The sequence below is a fragment of the Stegodyphus dumicola genome, chromosome 4 (assembly GCF_044657685.1).
Source record: "Stegodyphus dumicola isolate Sdum_Otavi_A_Nest chromosome 4, ASM4465768v1".
NCBI lineage: Eukaryota > Metazoa > Arthropoda > Arachnida > Araneae > Eresidae > Stegodyphus > Stegodyphus dumicola.
This window is the reverse complement of record NC_140771.1, coordinates 198,946,741-198,966,160: the sequence shown is the minus strand read 5'-3', so window position 1 is coordinate 198,966,160 and position 19,420 is coordinate 198,946,741. Positions and strand designations below refer to the sequence as shown.

Below are 19,420 nucleotides of genomic sequence, written 5' to 3'. Positions count from 1 at the left end.
ATATGTATTTGTCAGCTCTATATTTTCAATCATTAATTCATCTCTGAGTTATTCAAAAGCTTATGAATAAGTTTCCCATTCTTTGGAGACCAAAAAACTGCACTTCAGATGTTAAAACAAACGACTCAATTAGGAGAAGATTGACGATATAGAATAGAGAGTATAATAGCCCAATCATTTCGAGCTGCGCGTTTATAAACTTCTGTTCTTCCGGAGTAACGACATTTAATTTAGACGTCCCGTTCGGCTTTTATGACGGCATCAAGCTCCTCTTTTAATCAAAGACTGGCTCGTTAAAAATGACGATATTCTCAAGTCCTCCTTGCAAAACTTTTCAATTACCGAGCTCCAGTTTATCTTTTAGAGGGCAGAAATTGTTATTCTTTTCCGAATGTCTCCGATAATTAATACCTCAATCTCACCACCCTCTAGCCCTCGCTCTTCTCTTCAAATTTGGCATTGGCGGAAAATTTTCATTTTACGTACGCATTCTGTGAGACAAAAATTTTTCTTTTCAAATCCACATCGAATTTAACGACCCAACGGAGGATAAGAAATGGTAAGAAAAGGAAGGAGTTAAAGAGGAAATCGCCATCCAGCAAAAAGCCAATCATAGATTAGCAGAGCTCGCAACTCATTGATGTAGTAAACCGTTGATGACTGTGATATCGAGCCAAAACTTTTTCCAGCTAACACGCCAATGATCTCAATACTTCCTACCTACCTACCTACCCCCCGAATCGCGCTTCGAACCCTCGCCCCGCACCCCCTTTTGATTAAACCAAACGTCTCATCTTCTGCTTGATACCTTTCTGGTAAAAGAAGGGAGGGTCGGCATTGGGAAAAGAAGCTCAAAGACGAGAGGGGTGGGTGGTCGTGGATAGTCAGTGCTTCTCTTGATGAAGCGAACGGCAATATTAATTGAGCATTGTCGTAATAATGAAACTGCCTTTATTGACGTCTGGCGGGGGCTAAAATATCAATCGGGTAGCGGTGTCAGGCAGCGATAACACCGGCGGGCGCGTTTCTTTTGATGCCGCCCTACCTAATTATCCTGAAGAGATGTAATTAATCTTGGGAACATGTTGGTGACAAAGGGGTTCTTATCGGGAGAGACGGTTTAATCAAGCATGCTAAGTATTCGCGCAGGCGCAGTCGTTCGCCACTCTTAGAAGAGGGAAACTTTTATTGAGCAAGGCACGTGCGTGTGTAAGTGTGTGTGCGTGTGTGTGCGTTCGGCACTGAGCTGTAATATAAAATTGCTTCCGACGTTGCCGGCTCTTCCTCATAAATATAAATCGCGGGGCAGTCGGCTCCTCCTTGGATACACACCCCTCGGGGGGGGAAACGTCATACAAACTTTGAGTTCACTTGTTTGTTATTGGACGGGCATTGTCGCGTTACAGCCCCTTTCATTGCCATGCGTAGGGGCAAAGGTGAGGCCCCGTAAAGTGAATCTTTGTCCTGCGATAGTAGGTATTAAACTCAGCACTTCGATGATGGAGGTGGTTTCGAAGATCTTGCTATACATATGCATGACGGGCCCACTTCTGATCGCAGCTCATCCCAGAGGTAAGTAGCATTTAAAATCAAACTGGGAATTTTTAGTTTATGCAAATTATATCAAGGGAGTCATTTTTATGATAATCATTATATTTCAATATCCGTCCACAATTTAAACAATTTTATAAAATCGTTTCTGAACTTATGCATCTTCCATTTAAATTTTCTAAAATATTTTCACTTTTAATGTTAAAAAATTAAGTGAATTTTGATTTTAAAATTTTAATTTTCGTCTCATTTAATGTTAAAAAAAATTGTCGGGCATGATTCGCTTTGTCCGAGGTAAAATTGAAATTCTGAATTTTTACTTCAATTATATGTATAAAAAGTTTTGGTTTCTTTAATTATTTTCTATTTCAAAGCTGAAAAATATTAAATTTAATAATTATTATCACATTTCCGTATTGTAATTTTAAATCTGTAATATTCTGCAATAATTAACACCGATTTCGTACCTATCAACCGTAATATAAGTTGTGAATACATCGCCTTATAAGTAGATATAATTAGGCTAATGTGTAACTTATGATTCACAAATTAGCTTATTTTTAAGACTGATGTAAAATATAATATTAGATAATTTAAAGCATCTATTGCAGAACTATTTTGAAGTAAATTTTGATTTTGATAAGGTTATGTTTAAAAAAAAGTTAGAATCAAATATTCCTGTTTCGAATAACTTTCCGAGTTCAGGGAAATTCTATTTTAAATGTTATTCTGATTGTCCTACAGTATTTTCAGTTTCAAGATTTAGAAACAAAAGCAAAGGACTTCAAAAGAAACTGATATCAAATGCAGTGTAATGTATTTACAAAACACGTTATCTAGTATTACGTTTTTCTATGTAGATTCCACAGTGATCGGTAATTATTCCTAATAACAAAACTTTCACATATTTAGGAAATGCACTTGCTTTAAAATTATGAACATTTTGTACAATCCTGCCAATTTTCTATTCTAAAACTGTTTATGAAAATACTTCTTTAATAATTTTTTAATGTTGGCTTTGAATTCGATTTTAATAAAATTTGAAGGAATAAATATGAATAATTTGTCGAATTACTGTAATATTAGAATTCTGGAAATAATTTCAAACCCTTTTAGAGAAATGAGCTATCTTTATAGAGACAGAAATAAACTTAAATGTAGCATTAAAGTTTGGGAAAAAATTAATATAAATGCTAAATTAGTCCGCTTCGCATTTCTAGATAACGACAAAAAGAAAATGCATTAACAAACAAAGATAGTCAGCTGAAAATAAATATTAAAAACAAAAAAGGTTTTCCTGCAAGGATAAAACAATTTCCATTTACTTATTTATTTTAGTGCATAAACAAATAGCTGTGTTGAAATACAATAAAACTTCGTATTTTTTGCCAATCTGAGCAGAAGCAGTGATTTTGAAATAATGATACTATTATTATTGCATTTCTTTCCAATTAACCATAATGTATTACTGCATTTTACGATTATTATTATTTTATTGTGACATAATTTTCTCCAATAAAGAAATTATTCTAAAACATCTCAGCAAAAAGAGGATAAATGGTTCAAAATCTCACTTTTAAAATTTATTTACGCTGCTTAAAATAGAATGCACTTTTATTATTAGACATAAAAATTATTCAGGATAAACGACTGCCTAAACTAAACATATTTTACACAATTGTTTAGAAAAGTTAACAACATTTTTTAAGCCTCAATTCTTACTTGTGAAAAAGAGCTTTCTAATTTCAATACAAAGAGATATATATATGTATATACTTTATACATAATTTAAAACTCGCTTAGAAATTTTGTGTGTTCCAAGAATTTTATTTTGATTGACAGATGTCACTAAACGCTGAAACAAGTTATGAAAAAATTTTATAAAATAAATTAAGATATATTACTTCATACATTAAAAATTTCGTCTTTATTTTATTTAATGGCTTGCTGTTTCATGAAAAAAATGCACATTATGCTCCATTTTCTCCTTTCCTTCCATCTAGTTTTAATATAGATATTTGAATTATACTGGTATTGCCAAAAGCTGATTAATTAAGCTTCCTAACTCAATAATATAAACTTATTTTAGAGGTTAGAAGAATATTTTTTAGTAAAACATACGTAAATACCTCAGTTGTTCCTTACTAACACTATTATCGGTAAACTCTCCATATAACGTTTTACGTTTCAACCTATTTTCTCTGCTTTATAGAATTCAAAAGTTATGTAGATCCTTCTAGTTACTGTAGTCTTCAATTAACTAAAATGCAGTAAAACAGGAACAAATTAAAATAAATGAAATCTGAAAAGTTTCAGATTTGAAACTACGTCCAAAGGGGCGTTTTTTAACTTTTTGTGTGTTACCTTTATTTATTAAACATCATGTTCCACGTATTCAAACCATAAAATTCAGTTCAAGAGTGATGTCTCAAAATAATATTAAAATAAGCATATCTTTAGAATTTCCGATACAGAGTCTCGCGCGCTGGAGATAATTTTTCCCCGTACAGTGTTGCCATTGCTCTCTTTTCAATCGTTTAGTTAGTAATCAAAAATTCCTTTAAGTGTTACAAAATATGAAATCGATAATAAAACAAATTTCAAATTCAAATTAGGGCTCCCACATGCCCGTATTCTATGGAAGGTTACGTTATTCAAATTTTGATGGCTCTAGGTACCGTTGTTTTGTCACAATGCGAGAAACATACATACATTCATGCAGATTCTTGATTATTTAATTTCTTTAAATATAGTACAATACGATAATATTTGGTGGCAACAATTTGAAAAGTGAAACAATGCTTATCGTGAATCGACGCAAAATGCCAAAACGAAATTAATAGTTCTAATGGGCAAATTGCCTCTTTGGACTAGAAAGTGGAAGAATAACTTGAGTTCTTTTTGAAACTTTTATACCAATCAATTTTTTTTCGCTGTCGGTTCAAAGGAAATTATTTGTGAAGAACATTTTACAGAGATGATATAAAAGCAAACTAGTTTAAAGGAAAACGAAAAAAAAAAAAATTATAACGTATTAAGAACTTATATTAGCCGTCGGAAGCTCGTATATTAGCCATCGGAAACACAAATCCTTCCACAGTCATACTAGTTTAAGTAATGTAAACGTTACCTAGAGCTTTGCATTCAATTTCCTACCTTTTTTCGGATAAGTGCACTCTAAGCGTTTAAGAATTCATTCCATGTAAAACCCTTTCTAATTTTAAGAATGTGAAAGAAATAGATGGCCTTAGCTTATTACACTCTGTTGTAAGGTCTGACATTAAGAGCTTTTGGTGGCTTAGAATCATCAGAAGCTACTTAAAGATATTAAAAAACAAATGTAATAAAACACAAATAAATGTGAAATTAGAATTCAAAATTATACAGATATATATTTACTTATAATAAATAATTAACTTTATGCAGGTGATTTAATAGCCATAAATATAAGGATTAACTATTTATTACAGATATAATCATTACAAATTTTATAGGGAATTAGCGGGCTGCGGGCCAAGCAAAATTTATACGTTCCATATACACCTGAAAAGAAAATATAATAAAATATTTCAATATGTATGAAATCAGCTCAGTCTTTCCAAGCAACAACCAGTGCGTAATTTTTTTTTCTTTTGTTGCCAAAGCAAGAAGCAAAATCTTTGACACGTTTAGTTAATACATATACGTATGACCGTATGACGTCATGATTTTAATTTAATATAATACAACTTTTCCTCAATATGAATAAAAGAATGAACGTTTCAATAACATATCGTGTCAATTATCCTAACCTGAAACAAAAAGGTTGCCAACAGCAGCTGTTTATTTAAAATGCTGACACTAACGAAAACATTTCGACATACAATAACGGTGACATGCAATCGCGTGCTTTTTCTTTAATGTCAGACTATGACCTTATAGAGTAATACTATGTTTAATGTTTGGTAATGCTATTTTTATTTCATATTTTGTAAAACTTTCAGATTTATTTTACTAACAAACTCTACGGCTTGAGAGCGAGCAGTGGCAAAATAAAGCAGAAATAAAGCAGATTTTCATCTCCCGCGCGCGAGACTGTTGGCACTCAGAAAACTGAGCGCCAAAATTAGCGTTTTCATAGCTGTTAATTAATATCTCGGCTGATTAAAGTCGGAAGAAGATGAAAATGACTTCCCACGAATTTTTGAAGTCCGGGTTTACCTGTCTTGAAACTCAACTCCCCATCGTTCCGGGGAGATGATGCCACAAACAAACAAACAAACGCGCATAGATTTTAATAGACTAACATTGATGGCTGACATTAAACTTAACCTAGAACCTATAAAGTTTAGTTATTTTCTTTGATATCATAAAGTGTAACTAAACTTTAGATAGATAAACAGCGAATTATCTCTAAATCCAAAGAAAGAACTGAAACTTGATATGAGTTACAAGACCCTTTTTAAAACTAAATAAGAACAGAAAGCACACTTGTTGCTACAACTCGGCCAAACATTTGTGGCCACCACCGAAATAACTTAAAGTAACAGTAAATCAGATGTAAAATTTAATTTAAATAAGCTAGTATCCAAAGGCTGCACAGACCAATTAACGAGAAGTTGGCTCAAAACGTAACCGGCGTGAATATTCAACTATCGGCAATTATGATGCAAGGCCGAAGGCTATAAATCTTATCTTAGGTAGCAAACTATTAACGTAGTTTCTAAAGTTAAAAAGTCTTCATCCTAAATCTACGCGAAATAATTTGCATTCTGGTGGTAAACGGAAGGGGGAACGACAGTAACGATCCAAAAGATAAAATAGATTAACGTAAAAGAACTTTGCGAACCTAATAGAAATTCATATCCATTAATGTTTACATTTCACATATCGCTGAGAGATTCTGTGCAGCTTCAACAACTAAGCAATGTTGCATCTTAATATGCAAATGCCGCATGCGCCCTAATTGTATACGAAAACAGTAAAATAAAACCAGTAGAATCTCTTCCTCATTCCTCTCTTTTCTTTTTACTGCTTCTAATATGCATGTATTTTAAATGAATGAGAGTCTCGAAAATATAATATTTATGTAAAAGGAAAAAACAAAACATATTAACTAACAGCAAACTGAGAAAACTTTACGTATTTGAAATATAAGTGGAAGAAAAGATCATTCACGATTTCCTGGTAAATACATTATCAGGTGAAAAGGCTGTAAAAAGGAAATTATAAAAACCATCTCAATTATATTTTTCTAATTTAAGTGTACTTTTCATTTCAAGATTTTTAAAACTACTGGTGTAATTTTAGCAACCTGTACATTATTTATAAAATTAGAAAGTGATCTTCATTTTGTTCATTTTATACGCCTGTAGTTATTTTCGTTTAACATTGGGTCCTTTACGAAATTGTCCTCATATAATATGCCAAATCTGCCATTTTTCCTTCCAAAGTAGATTTAATTAAATGTTAATTTTGAAAAAATAAATTATTTATTCAAAATATATTTACATAAAATACTCGTATGATTATCTGCATTTTAAAAGGCATTAATGTAAGTTAAAAATATATGTCGTTTCAAGTTAAAAAATAAGTTACCCTTATTTTGACAGAAAGAATAGTAAAGCATTCTAAGAATTTATCGTAAATAGAAGTACAAATCCAAAATGATTCCAACTGCTTTTTAATTATTGTGATAAAAATCGTAAAAGGTATAATAACATTTTTTTATTAATCTGAGCAAAAATCTGAAATTATAAGATGCTAGATTGTCGATAGTAAACATTATTTTAATGTTCTATGCAACACAACTCAGAATTAAAATGCTAAGTTTCATGTGCAAATATCTAATTAAATAAGATACATGTTTATATACATACAGAGAGAGAGTGTGTGTGTGTGAGAGAGAGGAGAGACAGCGAAGAACAATAAAGCAAAGGAGAGGATTGTATGACATTTAATACAACCAACTCTTCAACCCGCGTGATGTTATTGTATAATAAATTAGTTTATATGGATTTAAACTTACTGTTAAAACCAATAAACATCTATTTAAAGATAGAAATGTTTTTCTCTAGAAACCACTTATCACTTCATAAAATATGTAACCACCAGAGTTGAGGCCCACCAACAGCCGAGCGGTAAAGACGCTGAACACTGGTACTTCAGTCCGAGGTTCGAATTCCACGAACGGGCTGGCTGCGTGGGCGTTTTCGTGGTTTTCCCCACGTGTAACGTGTATACGAGCCAGTTTTCCTTAGAAAATCCTCCACGAAGGCATCCCTCCCTTTAGGCAGATAGCCCTCATGTGCTTTGCCATAACTGAATAATCCAATCCACCAGAGTTGAAAAAAATATGAGAGTTTTATATTATATTATACCAAAAAGGGCGTTTTTTTTTTTTTTTTTTTTTTTTTTTTTTTTTTTTTTTTTTTCATTTACATACCCGTACACGTATCGAGAACATTTAGGCTAATGTCCCTTAAACTAAAATTATTTAAAAACAGAATAGCTTTAAAATTTCCTACAGACTTTTTTAGCTGTTTCGCCCGCTGCAGACAAAAATATCTTTTTTCCCCGTACAGTGTTGCCATTGCTCGCTTTGCAATCGTTGAGTTTGTTAATTTGTTAATCAGCACTTAGTTAAATGTTTACAAAATATGAAATGAGCAATAAAACAAGTTCCAAATTCGGGCTTCCAGGAGCCGATATTCGGATGGAGGACGACGTTAGTTAAAAATTGATTGCTATAGTTACCGCTGTGTTTTAGTGTGATAAACATGCATACATTCACGCAGATTCTTAATTATTTAATTTCTTGAAATTATTATACCGGGTCTTAATATTTGGTGGAAACAATCTGAAAAGTGAAAGAGACATTTATAGTGAACCAACTTAAAATGCTGTTTTCGAAACTAGAAGCGCATCTGGGCTAGTGTCCGTTTGGGCCAATAATATGTAAACGCGAAAATGCATGTGAAAATAAAAATGTTTTGTAGACTAAAGTAAGTTACTGATATGTGAACACCAGTAAAACATCGATAACACTGGCACTAAGAAACCAAAAAAAGCCAATGGATTCTCAATAACTCGAAATCCATGAAAGAACGATGTAAAAAATAGTAAAATAATAATGAACATAAACACCGGACAAAAATTTATTCATGTGTTTCATCGGGGGCCGGTAGGGTAACATCAAAATATTTCGCAAAAATATTAAAATAGGCAGAGAGAACCGAAAAAAGCAGATTTTCTTTCTGAAATGGTTGTGCCACAATGATTCGTTGAATTGGTACTGTGCGCTGTAGAGCGGTAGTTAAAAGCGCTCTCCAAGCGTAAATCGCTGTTACCCGTGCGGAGACTTTCAAGCGGTATGCGTAGCTATGCGAAAGGGGAGATCTTTAAAACAAATTTTATCTGTGGGAATTTGAATGAAAATAGAGCAGCTGCTTAAAAAAGGCACTCCGGAACAGCTCTTCTATTACTTTTATCTGCTTTGAATATTTGCTTCGTTTCAGCCGCAGCTCTACAGATAAAGTATGTATCCACGAGATCCGCATTCGTGGACTGCTTTAAATCTATACAGAATGCCAGTTTACTCCAGCAGAACAGTTTTAGTTACCGTTTAGCTGTGCCTACGTCACTGCGCCATTTCTGTAAAACATCCCATTCCAAAATATGTTTATTTTGCTCTCCTCTATATTTTTGCAAGATATTTTTTAATGTTAACATTTCCAGAATTTTCGTTTCTAATCTTCGCATTATATTCGTAAAAAATATTTTAAATAAATTTTTTAATTAAAATGGATAAAAGAAAAGTATGTGATATGTAATGCGTATATATATATATACATATATTTATAAAATTTTATGGCACTGTTAAATCACGCAAAATATTTAAAAGTAGCCATGAAAATAGCTCTTCCGGGAAGAAACGAAAAAATAATAAATTAACTAAAAACTAACTATTAACAAAATGCAATAACAAATTTTCCATAAAGTGCATTGCATCGATAGTTCTTGGCTAAAGATAGTTCTTGAGAGGAAGGAAATATAGTTAATAACAGTTTAAAAACTTTTAAAAAAAAGTGGAGCCAAAATGAAAAATTTAAACATAAATTTATCAAAAATGGCAAATAAATAATTATGAAAGTTGCAGGGTTCCATACCCAGTCTCAGTTTGAGGAAAAATATATAATGGAACAAAGCGAATTTAGAACTCGAGACTAAGAATACGGAAAAGAATTCCAAATATTTAATGAAACTAAAATAAATTTAAGCTTATGAATATATAAAATGCTAAATAAGTCCTGAAAAGTATGTTTCAGGAATATTCAAAATTGCTTCAGTCTCCTGAGTTTTTTTATGGGTGTAATAAAAAATGTTTATTCAGCAACTGAAAATTTTGCAGTTGTTGCATTGCTACAAGCATTTTCTCCAAATAGCTTCCTTGTTTAAGTGCATATTCTAATTTCCACAAAACTTAAACATTTTTATCATTTTATTGAACCTTAAGGTTTCTTTAAAATGTCATAATGTTTCAATGCTTTTAAAATTTATACAATTTTTTGCGTCAATCATTCATAATATTTAAAATTTCCGAAATTTTATTCATTAAATATATTTTTCGCCATTATATCATATATATACTTTTCAGTTTAAATGCACTACAGTATAAGAGCTTACTGGGTCCAACATTAAACATTTTTTTAAAAAATATTTTCTTTACCCGAAGTAATTTAAATCCTGACATTCAAAAAATTGTATTTGCCATACTAGTATTTGTAAACTAACGGTGACTTTACAGTATGTATGTATAGGCAATTTAATAACTGACTCTTAAGTACCTCTTCTTTTTTTTTTTTTTTTTTAATGTATGGTTTAGTTTATGTTACTTTGTTTTAACAGTGTTTTACTTCTTCACTTCTTCTTGCAATTTTACAGCATTTTGTATCAGGAATTCTGTTAAATACATGCATTGTTTTTCTAATACAGTATTAAAGTATCATATATATCGCCACCTATTTTAGCTATTTATCTTTGGCACATTCCACATATTCTCCATACATTTTTACCTGTATTATTATTTTAGACTTCCGATTGATGATGTAAAGGGGATTCCGCTGTACAATTCGTGCTGTAAGATACTCGTGTATGCTTTATGGTGTATTAAATAGTAAGGAACTATGATGATGAATTCTTTGTTGTTCAGTCTAGAATTGTTCACAATATGGTCAAATACATTGTCACATGATATGCCTGGAAAACAACGTATATATGTACTCTGATTTTAAAATACTGTCAATGCGTAAATCGAATGCATACCACCCCTGGCTTTGAAGGCTCGTATTATCACATTACATCTAAGCGAATCAAAAATTCCATGAATTATCTACACGTCTGCTTTCATTCCACCTGCTTCATGAAGCCCAGGAGCTTCATTAGTATGCGAAATTTCATAAAGATTTAATTTATAATGACATTACAAGTTTCGAAAATTCGGTATATTTTTTCTTCATCACTAATTTTTCTGTTAGTTGTAATTACATATATCGGAAGAAATCCTTTGAGGAAACCTTCGAAAACTATTACATAAATTTGTATGCTCAAATTAAATTTGAAAGCTCAACATTCTTTCTTATTTCCAGTAATTCTAAAATCATGTTTCATAAATTGCTACCTCAGAAAGCATAGAACTTATTCTGTATGAAATTATTATAGCAGTAATTATTATTGAAAAGAGAAGATTTTCAGAAACAATCAAAAATATAATATATTGCAGATTATTGAAATTTCAAATTATTGAAAAAAACTGTATAAAATTATAAATTTGCTATTCAGTATAGATAAAAAATATTTTAATATATAAAATTACAGAGGTTTAAACATTATGGTTCCCAAACTAATATTATTACTTTGTTTCAAACTTAAAACACTAGCTGAAATATACTATATTCAAAATATAATTAAGAATACATTCTTGGTCTAAGTGTTGACTGGTTGGCATAGGATTTAGACAGCAGTTGCTCTTTCCGTAATCCAACTAAGACAAGAATATTTGTAGTTGTTAATCTAGGAAATTTAGAGGCACATGAAATCATTCGATCGTAGAGTCTCATTAGATTAGGCTGCAAGCGAGGGGAACTATTCACTAATCAATCAATCACATTTTTTAAACTATTCAGTAAGGTGCTTCGAAGGAAGATCTTGGACGAAACCATCTCACGCTGTAATTAATTGTGTCCATACTCTATGATGTCTGCCTAGTGTACCATGTATTGGACTTATGTCTGACTGCGATTTTGACGATTTTGTCGATTTAGGCAGGGCACAGGGACTACATATTAAAGCATATCCATGGATATTTCCGATAACTTCAAACGAAATAGGAATATTTTAACACAATTCGAAAACTTATTTAATAATTTTGACGAATCATTTGGTATATAATATTGAATATTCAAGGATTCAGTTGGTATTCTGTAACATGAAGAAGTTCTTCTGCACATTATGTTTTGCATACCTTGAAAAAAAATACGCATAACAAATTTAGTTCTAATATTTTAATACAGAGATTTCAGTATCACTAATGGCATTTAAAATTTCTTCATACACGTGAAATATGAGAAATGCATATTTTGGCTTCTGTACATTTCCTTATCATTGCATTCACACGCCTCTCACAAATCATTATCTCGTTACAGCGAAAGACATTACTGTCTTCCTAAATTACTCCACTGCAACATTTTCGTTCAATTACTCTCAAAAAGTGTCCTAATAACTGCAACTAAATGCTTTATGGCAGTTTCTAATTTATTAAAATTTATGCAATATCCATGTTTAACACTCGCTTTCACCTCCTAAACAATCCATTTATCATCACTAGTGACTCCAATTTTTGTTATTTTTAATTAATGTCTCTGACATTCATTACATCCTCTTTTCTCTCTCAGCTGACCTGGAACCGGAATTCGTAGGAGAACCAAATAATGTGACAGTGACGGAAGGATCAACGGCGCTGTTAACTTGCGTGGTGGAAAACCTGGGCTTTTATAGAGTAAGTCTGAATGATGCCATTCTCCAAAATATTGTTCTCCATTGCCCTGAATGTGAAAAATTAATGAATGAAAACCACTAGCCATGTATAAATATGTTCTATAATATAAAAAGCTGTGTGCCTAAATTACAGAGATTAAAAAAAAAAAAAAAATTCTGAAAGGTTTCACATTTTAAATGACGACCAAAGGGGCATTTTTTAAATAGTTTGTCTGTTACCTTTATTTATTAAATATCACGTTCTTCGCACTTAAACCACAAAATTCAGTTCAAAAGCAATATCGCAAAATAATTTTAAATTGAGCATATCTAGAATTTCCGATACACAGTCTCGAGAGCTGGAGATAATTTTTTTTTCGGTACAACTTTGCCATGGCTCGCTTTGAAATCTTTGAGTTTGTTAATAAAAAATTCTATAAAGTTATACAAAATACGAAATCGATAACAAAACAAATTCCAAATTTCAAATTTGGGCTTCCAGATGCCCATATTCGTAAAAGGATTACGTCATTCAAATTTCGATGGCTATAGGTACCGTTATTTTATCACAATGCGAGAAACATACATACATTTATTCAGGTTCTTCATTATTTAATTTCTTGTAATATAATACAGGGCGATAATATTTGATGGCGACAGTTTGAAAACTGAAACAGACATTTAGAGTGATTCGACGCAAAATCGCGAAACGAAGGGACAAAGTATCTTTGGACTAAAATCCTTAGTAATTACTGATGAATTTGATCTTCTTGATAACATTTGGTGTTATATGAAACAATACTTACTTTTAAAAAGTTGTACTTCATTATTATATTAAAAACGCCTATAACTAAACGTATAAGCATCTGTTTAGTTTCACTGACATCCTTTTCTTAATTTATAATAATAATTCCCGAAAGGAAGCTGAATAAAAACAGCGTGTTAAGAATCTTATAGCAAAAACTCATATCGTAAGGTACTATGTAGCTTGACATAAATATCTTTGGCTCTATGATTAACAATAGCTGAAATGTTGAGGAGTAAGAAAATTATGAATACAAATCCTAACCGGAGCTTTATCCTTAGTGGCTTATAATCAGAAGATCAGAAATATATTTTGTATTCTAAATCATATGATATATTACGGAAAAACATATAGTCTTAGAAAGCAGATATTATTAACTTTCCTTTAAATAAAATTAATTTTTATAATGGGTATAGTGGTTAGGGGAGCCTGACTGCGATACCGAAGGGCTCGGGCTCGAATCCCGGAGAAGGCATGGAAGTAAAGTTATCTGTCCCTTCATAGAAGACAAGGGTGGCCCACCTATTAGGTGCCTCCATTATAAAGAGACCACCACATTTGGCTTTAGGAGTGGACGATCCCGGCATAGGCAAGCGCCTGCTATTGGAAAAAAATTACAATGGAGAAAACTTTAAATTTTTCGTTAACTCACATTGTAAAAAACAAACTATAATTTTCATAGATGTATTATTTGACTTTTCAGCATTGCCATATTCTATGTATATTCATAGATTGGCTTAGTATAAAGAGCGCATGCACTTTTAGCATTTTTTGAAAGAAGTGCTTAAACAAACTATTTTTGGGGGCTCGAACTTGTGGATAAAAATATATATTTAAGTTGACCTACACAGATGCATGAACGACAAAAGATAATTATAGCAAATAAATAAGAACTGGACGCCGTTTGTGATGTAGAGAAAGAGGAGTCCGTCCATAATTAGGAATTAGTATAACATTTTTTAATAATGTAAGTGCAATCAAATTGAGGAGTCTCTCATATTATGGAAATCTAGAAGAATGCGTTATTCAATGGTAAATGAAAATTTATCAGATAGCCGCCTTACTTTTTGCAAAATGTACAAAAACATAATCGCTAGTTCACAAAATACTTGAGCTACATTTAAGGTATTTTCAAAACAGCTCACAAATTTTAAGAGTCTTCCTTTTAATTTAGAAACATGTATTCAAAGTAAAATTTTAAGAACAAGCTTGGAGTCACAGATTAAAATACATAGTAACTATGAGAAAAAACACTGTCTCTGTCTCAGAATTAAATGTTTTCCCGAGTGAAATATTTATAAAGCAGCATGAGCCAGAAATCCAATCCTGAAAACCAGTTAAACGGACAGTAAATATAATAAATCGCTCGAATAGTTTCAAGACATTCATATCCTATTTCTGTTTATGATGGTTAATCATCCTGATGGATAAGCATCCACATGCGTACAATGAGCTTAGAGAAGAAGAGTTTTTATTAGCAGTAAAACAAGACGTTAAATGAAAAGGATTTGCGAAAAAAAAGCAGTTGTTTGTATGTAAACATGCTATTTCGCAGAACGCTCTCTTATTGACACAGACATAAGTTAGTTTTCCTCCCTTTTAATGTGACTAATAATGTGACTTTTAATGTTGCTAATAGACCCCAAGAATTATGTGCTCATAATGGAAATGCAACGTATAATATTTAGAGAAAAACGGTTATGCAAATTTAGTTTAAAATCAGCAGCCTAAAGAGCGCTGCAAGTTCAATAATGTACTACCAGTGTATATTTGGAAGAGGAAGATTGAATGAAAGGAGTTTAATCTAACGTCGAAATTATTAACGTCATTATTCTACAAAACGTTCTTCTGAGTTTTTCACAGCAGTACCAACAGTTGACTGCATCTGGACGAACAACCCTTTTGGTACACCTTTTATCTTCTCCTAATCAGAATGTAAAAACATAGATCCTTTATTTGCAAAATTGTTCTTGTGTTTAGCGAGTATGAAATCCTACAAAACATTCTTTTATAACTGTAAACATTATTTAAATTCCTTCCCTTCCATGTTACAGGTTACAGACTGAAGTATGAGGATATCTCTTAGTCATCTCAGGTTACCGGTTAACGCTCTCACGTACTAGCAGTCTCCCCCTGTTACGTCATTAAATAAGCGTGCGGATCAGTGCACATTGTAGCAAGGAAACGCATTTAGAAAGAATGTCTACTCTGCTAATGCTTTTTATCTTCTTCTAATAGGAAGGAGGTAAAAGAACAGTTCCTGTAATTAAAATCACGTCTTCTATTTAGCAAACATGCCAAAATGATGTAAATTTGTTTCCTTTCAATATGACGTCATTAAACAAGCCTACGAGTTGAGTGCACATAACGGCAATGAATCGCTTTTACATAAAAGTCGCTTCTGGTCTTCTGATCATTTATGTCACCTTCATATCAGAAAACTGTGAAAACGGCTACTTTTGGACAGAAATTCGTATTTTTTTATATAGTGATCTGACTGTTAAAGAACGAAAATGAATATTAATCCAAAAAGCACGGATCTTCGACACTACACATGAAGTGGTTCTATCACCAGAAACTTAACAACATAGGCTTATTTAATTCTCTCTTTTTTTTCGGGGAGGGGGGAGGTGCGTAGAGCTCATTTGAACAAAACATTAACAGAACTGAATAGAAAATTAAAGAATAAAATTTATATGTGGTGCAAAAATATTTAGAGAAATTATTAGATTATTTGTGCCAAACAGAGTCAGCATTTATTGATACTTTAGGCTTCACAATGTGTATCTGTTAATGTGAGAAACTACAAAATTTAAAGTCGCAAAGAGTATGTAAAGAACACTTAAAATTTATCAATGAAAGTGGAACAGTCAACTATTCAGGACAAATTTGATTATGATTTTACAGATGAAAGATAGATAGAGATTGTTTACAACTGTAATGCAGAACGGTTGCTTATATTTTAGTTGAATCATTTAGATGGCTACATGGAACACGAAACTAAAAACGAACGTTTTATTTGCAACTGAAACTGAGAACTCTGTACTGCGATAATATTAGCATTCGAAATAGTTAGAAAATAGCTTGATAAACAGACCGGAGAAATTTGACTGTGGCATTCGTTTAATCTGGGATCATCAACTGATTTGACTGGGTACTTCCTTTAGTAGATAGTAGATGTCTAATATCTGGGTATAGGACCATATGTATAAAATAGGTGAATAACGGATATAGGTTTAGTTCATATGGCTATGGCAAAGCACATTAGGGATATCAGTCTAATGGGAGGGATGCTTTCGTGGAGGACTTTACATTACAATATACGAAGGTAAACTGGTTCGTATACACATAACACACAAGGAAAATCATGAAATCACACGTACAGCCAGCCCGTTTGCTTGGAATAAAACGCAGATACGAACTACCAGTATTCAGCAACTTAACCACTCCTCCACTAGTGGACCTGAATAGCAGCGGAGAGGAAGAAAAGTGTTTGGAAGATAAATCCGAATAAAACACAGCTTTTTTGCTCAGACTCGAATATGAGTTTCTAGATAATAGAGCATCCATATTTTGAATATTATAGCAGTGCACGAGGAAAATGTTTAGTACTTAACATACACTGATAGCTTTAAAGAACTGCCCTAAATGGATTGATTACGTATGATATTTCGGAATATACTCGTTAAAGGCGTTACATTAAATTAAATTAAAACGAACTTACATTAGAAGCTTATCCAAGATTTATATCTGCTAAGACACGGTACAAATTCTTATTATTGCTACCTTAATATCCCATACATTCTTTTCATGAATTACTATAGTAATATATATTATATTACTATATAATAAAAGCAACATTACTTTTATACTTGATATATATGTGAAATCATTATCAAAGCATCCAATGTTAGTATAAAATGTCCCGATCGTGTTTTTTAGTATATTTGAACAATTGCATTATCATAAAGCTTAGAATATTCTCTCTCCTGTAAGTAAAATATTATAATTAAAACAATCTCTTTAGTTCAGAGGAATCTTAAATTTGTTTTATTAATAACACGTAATTTTAAACTACGACTATCTGTTATCAGACCTTAATTCCTAAAACGGTAAGTGGTGGACCCACATGGAGCGTCATCAAGGAACTAAAATAAATTAACTAATTAATTAACCGAATAACAAACCAAAAATAAAAAGTTAAATTAAATCAATCGTAAGGTCTTAAATACCAAGGTTAATATTATATGGAGCTTTATCTAAAATCACTATTCCACATAAACACTGGGCAGGGCTGCAGTAGACAGTTTAACAGCCGGGCTCCAGTAGGCTCCGTCTAAATCTGAGCCTTGCCACTTATAAAGATAACAGGTTAAATCCGCATCATAATAGTACTTCGCTGACTAGAACAGCAATTTCAAAACCATAATAAGGAAGGTCATATTGTATTTTACAAATATGTTTGATAGCATCTTGAAGTCTATTACACTATTTCATTTTCAAATCATTTTTAAAGCCTCAAATAAATAATAAATGCTCTGTTTTTTAAGAATACAATGCCTGCATTGAGAAATCACGAAATATACGATTTTCTCCTCGATATCAAGAACAAATACCTTGCTGAAGTTCCTGCAGTCCAATCATTCTGAAAATGCATGGCGTTTGAGATGGGCTAATATATATTGCAGAAGCAAGAAGAAATAAAGGAGGCGCCAACGCCAAAAAGCTGTTTTCTTTTCTTCTTGGAAGCTTTATTTTGCCATCGGAAATGAATTAAATGTCAGAGATGATGAATGATGAGATTCTTATTGATTTCCAAAATTCAAGACAAATGCGCGCAATTCCACTGATGAGTGCCACAAATCGGCGTATCGGAAAATTTAATTAGGTTCAAGATAAATTATTTCGGATGGACTTCATTTTTTCCTTGTGGCCTTATAAATAAAGCCACAGCAAACAGTGAAGTGACTACTCAGCTAAGGATATCTTTAAATAGAAATTAATTGATCTCTTTTTCTCGTTGCTTTCGAACCATGGATATGAAACAGATGTTATGTTCTGAATTGTAGCTGGAAAAGACTCGTAACTTTTGTTGGACTTATCGAAAAACGTCGAATTCTCCGCGAATGACATTAAAAGCATAAGTGAAAGTAATCTAGAGTTTAAAATTGAAATCTTCACTCAAATTCTTGTAAAAAATACGTTTAAAAGTTTGATTAAAGATTTTTTAAATGCATCGTTTATTTAAAACATCCTTGTTTCTTTTCCCTGATTGCCTAAATTTATTGGTCTTGAACAGATCACTCATTATAAGGGTTAAAATATATTTATTCTGGGCTTTAGAAATCAGGTTCCTATTGATAAAAAATTAATCCGACCGCTTTCAATATAAAAAGTTGTTGATTCAAATGATAAGCATTACTTTGAATGATACTGGCTATAAGGAAACTAAAATACCGTAATCCAAACATCCTGGATTAACATAAAAATACACCGCTTTGTTTATGAAAAGGCATGCATGACAAGGTTGGAATATGCAACATAAAATTAGAGCTGTTAAGTACACAGTAGTCAATAACTCTCTCGAAATCTTGCTGTGTAGTTTGATTTATATTTGCCTCAAGAATCTTGTGTAAAGTATAGAGTATTGTGACTGTAATATCTGAAAATGGATACTCTAAAATTCCAGTGAGCCGACAGCATTCTCGAAATGTTAGTAGTAGTTGAATAGGTAAACAGACGTTAGATTGCATTAACCCTGTCTTGCTCCATATCAAAATAGGGCTGAGGATAGGCAAAAGCTATAATGTCAAATTTTACTCCTAATATCTTTGATTAGAGTCAGATTCATTATCTGCGTACATTTATGACCAATCCGATGAAACAGTTGGAATTCAGAACAGCAGCGAAATCCAGTAGACATACTAATATAAACAAAGACTTTAACTTGCAAATTAGAAAACTTTAGATGTAAAACTTATACATGTGTATTGCAAGCATTACTTAGACTGCTAGTTGGTAGGAAATATCTACAGTTTTGATAAATCAAGT

The 19,420-nt window shown here is 32.1% G+C and overlaps 1 protein-coding gene across 1 annotated transcript in view; it reads left to right on the top strand.

Moving 5' to 3' along the window:
• The first annotated feature begins 1,535 nt into the window (after positions 1-1,535).
• The window catches only part of LOC146997799 (cell adhesion molecule 2-like), a 118,206-nt gene continuing 100,321 nt past the window's right edge, over positions 1,536-19,420 (top strand). The window contains exons 1-2 of the mRNA XM_085814402.1: positions 1,536-1,572; positions 12,483-12,586. Coding sequence (XP_085670528.1) covers positions 1,536-1,572; positions 12,483-12,586 — 141 coding nt within the window. The remainder of the gene's footprint in view (positions 1,573-12,482; positions 12,587-19,420) is intronic.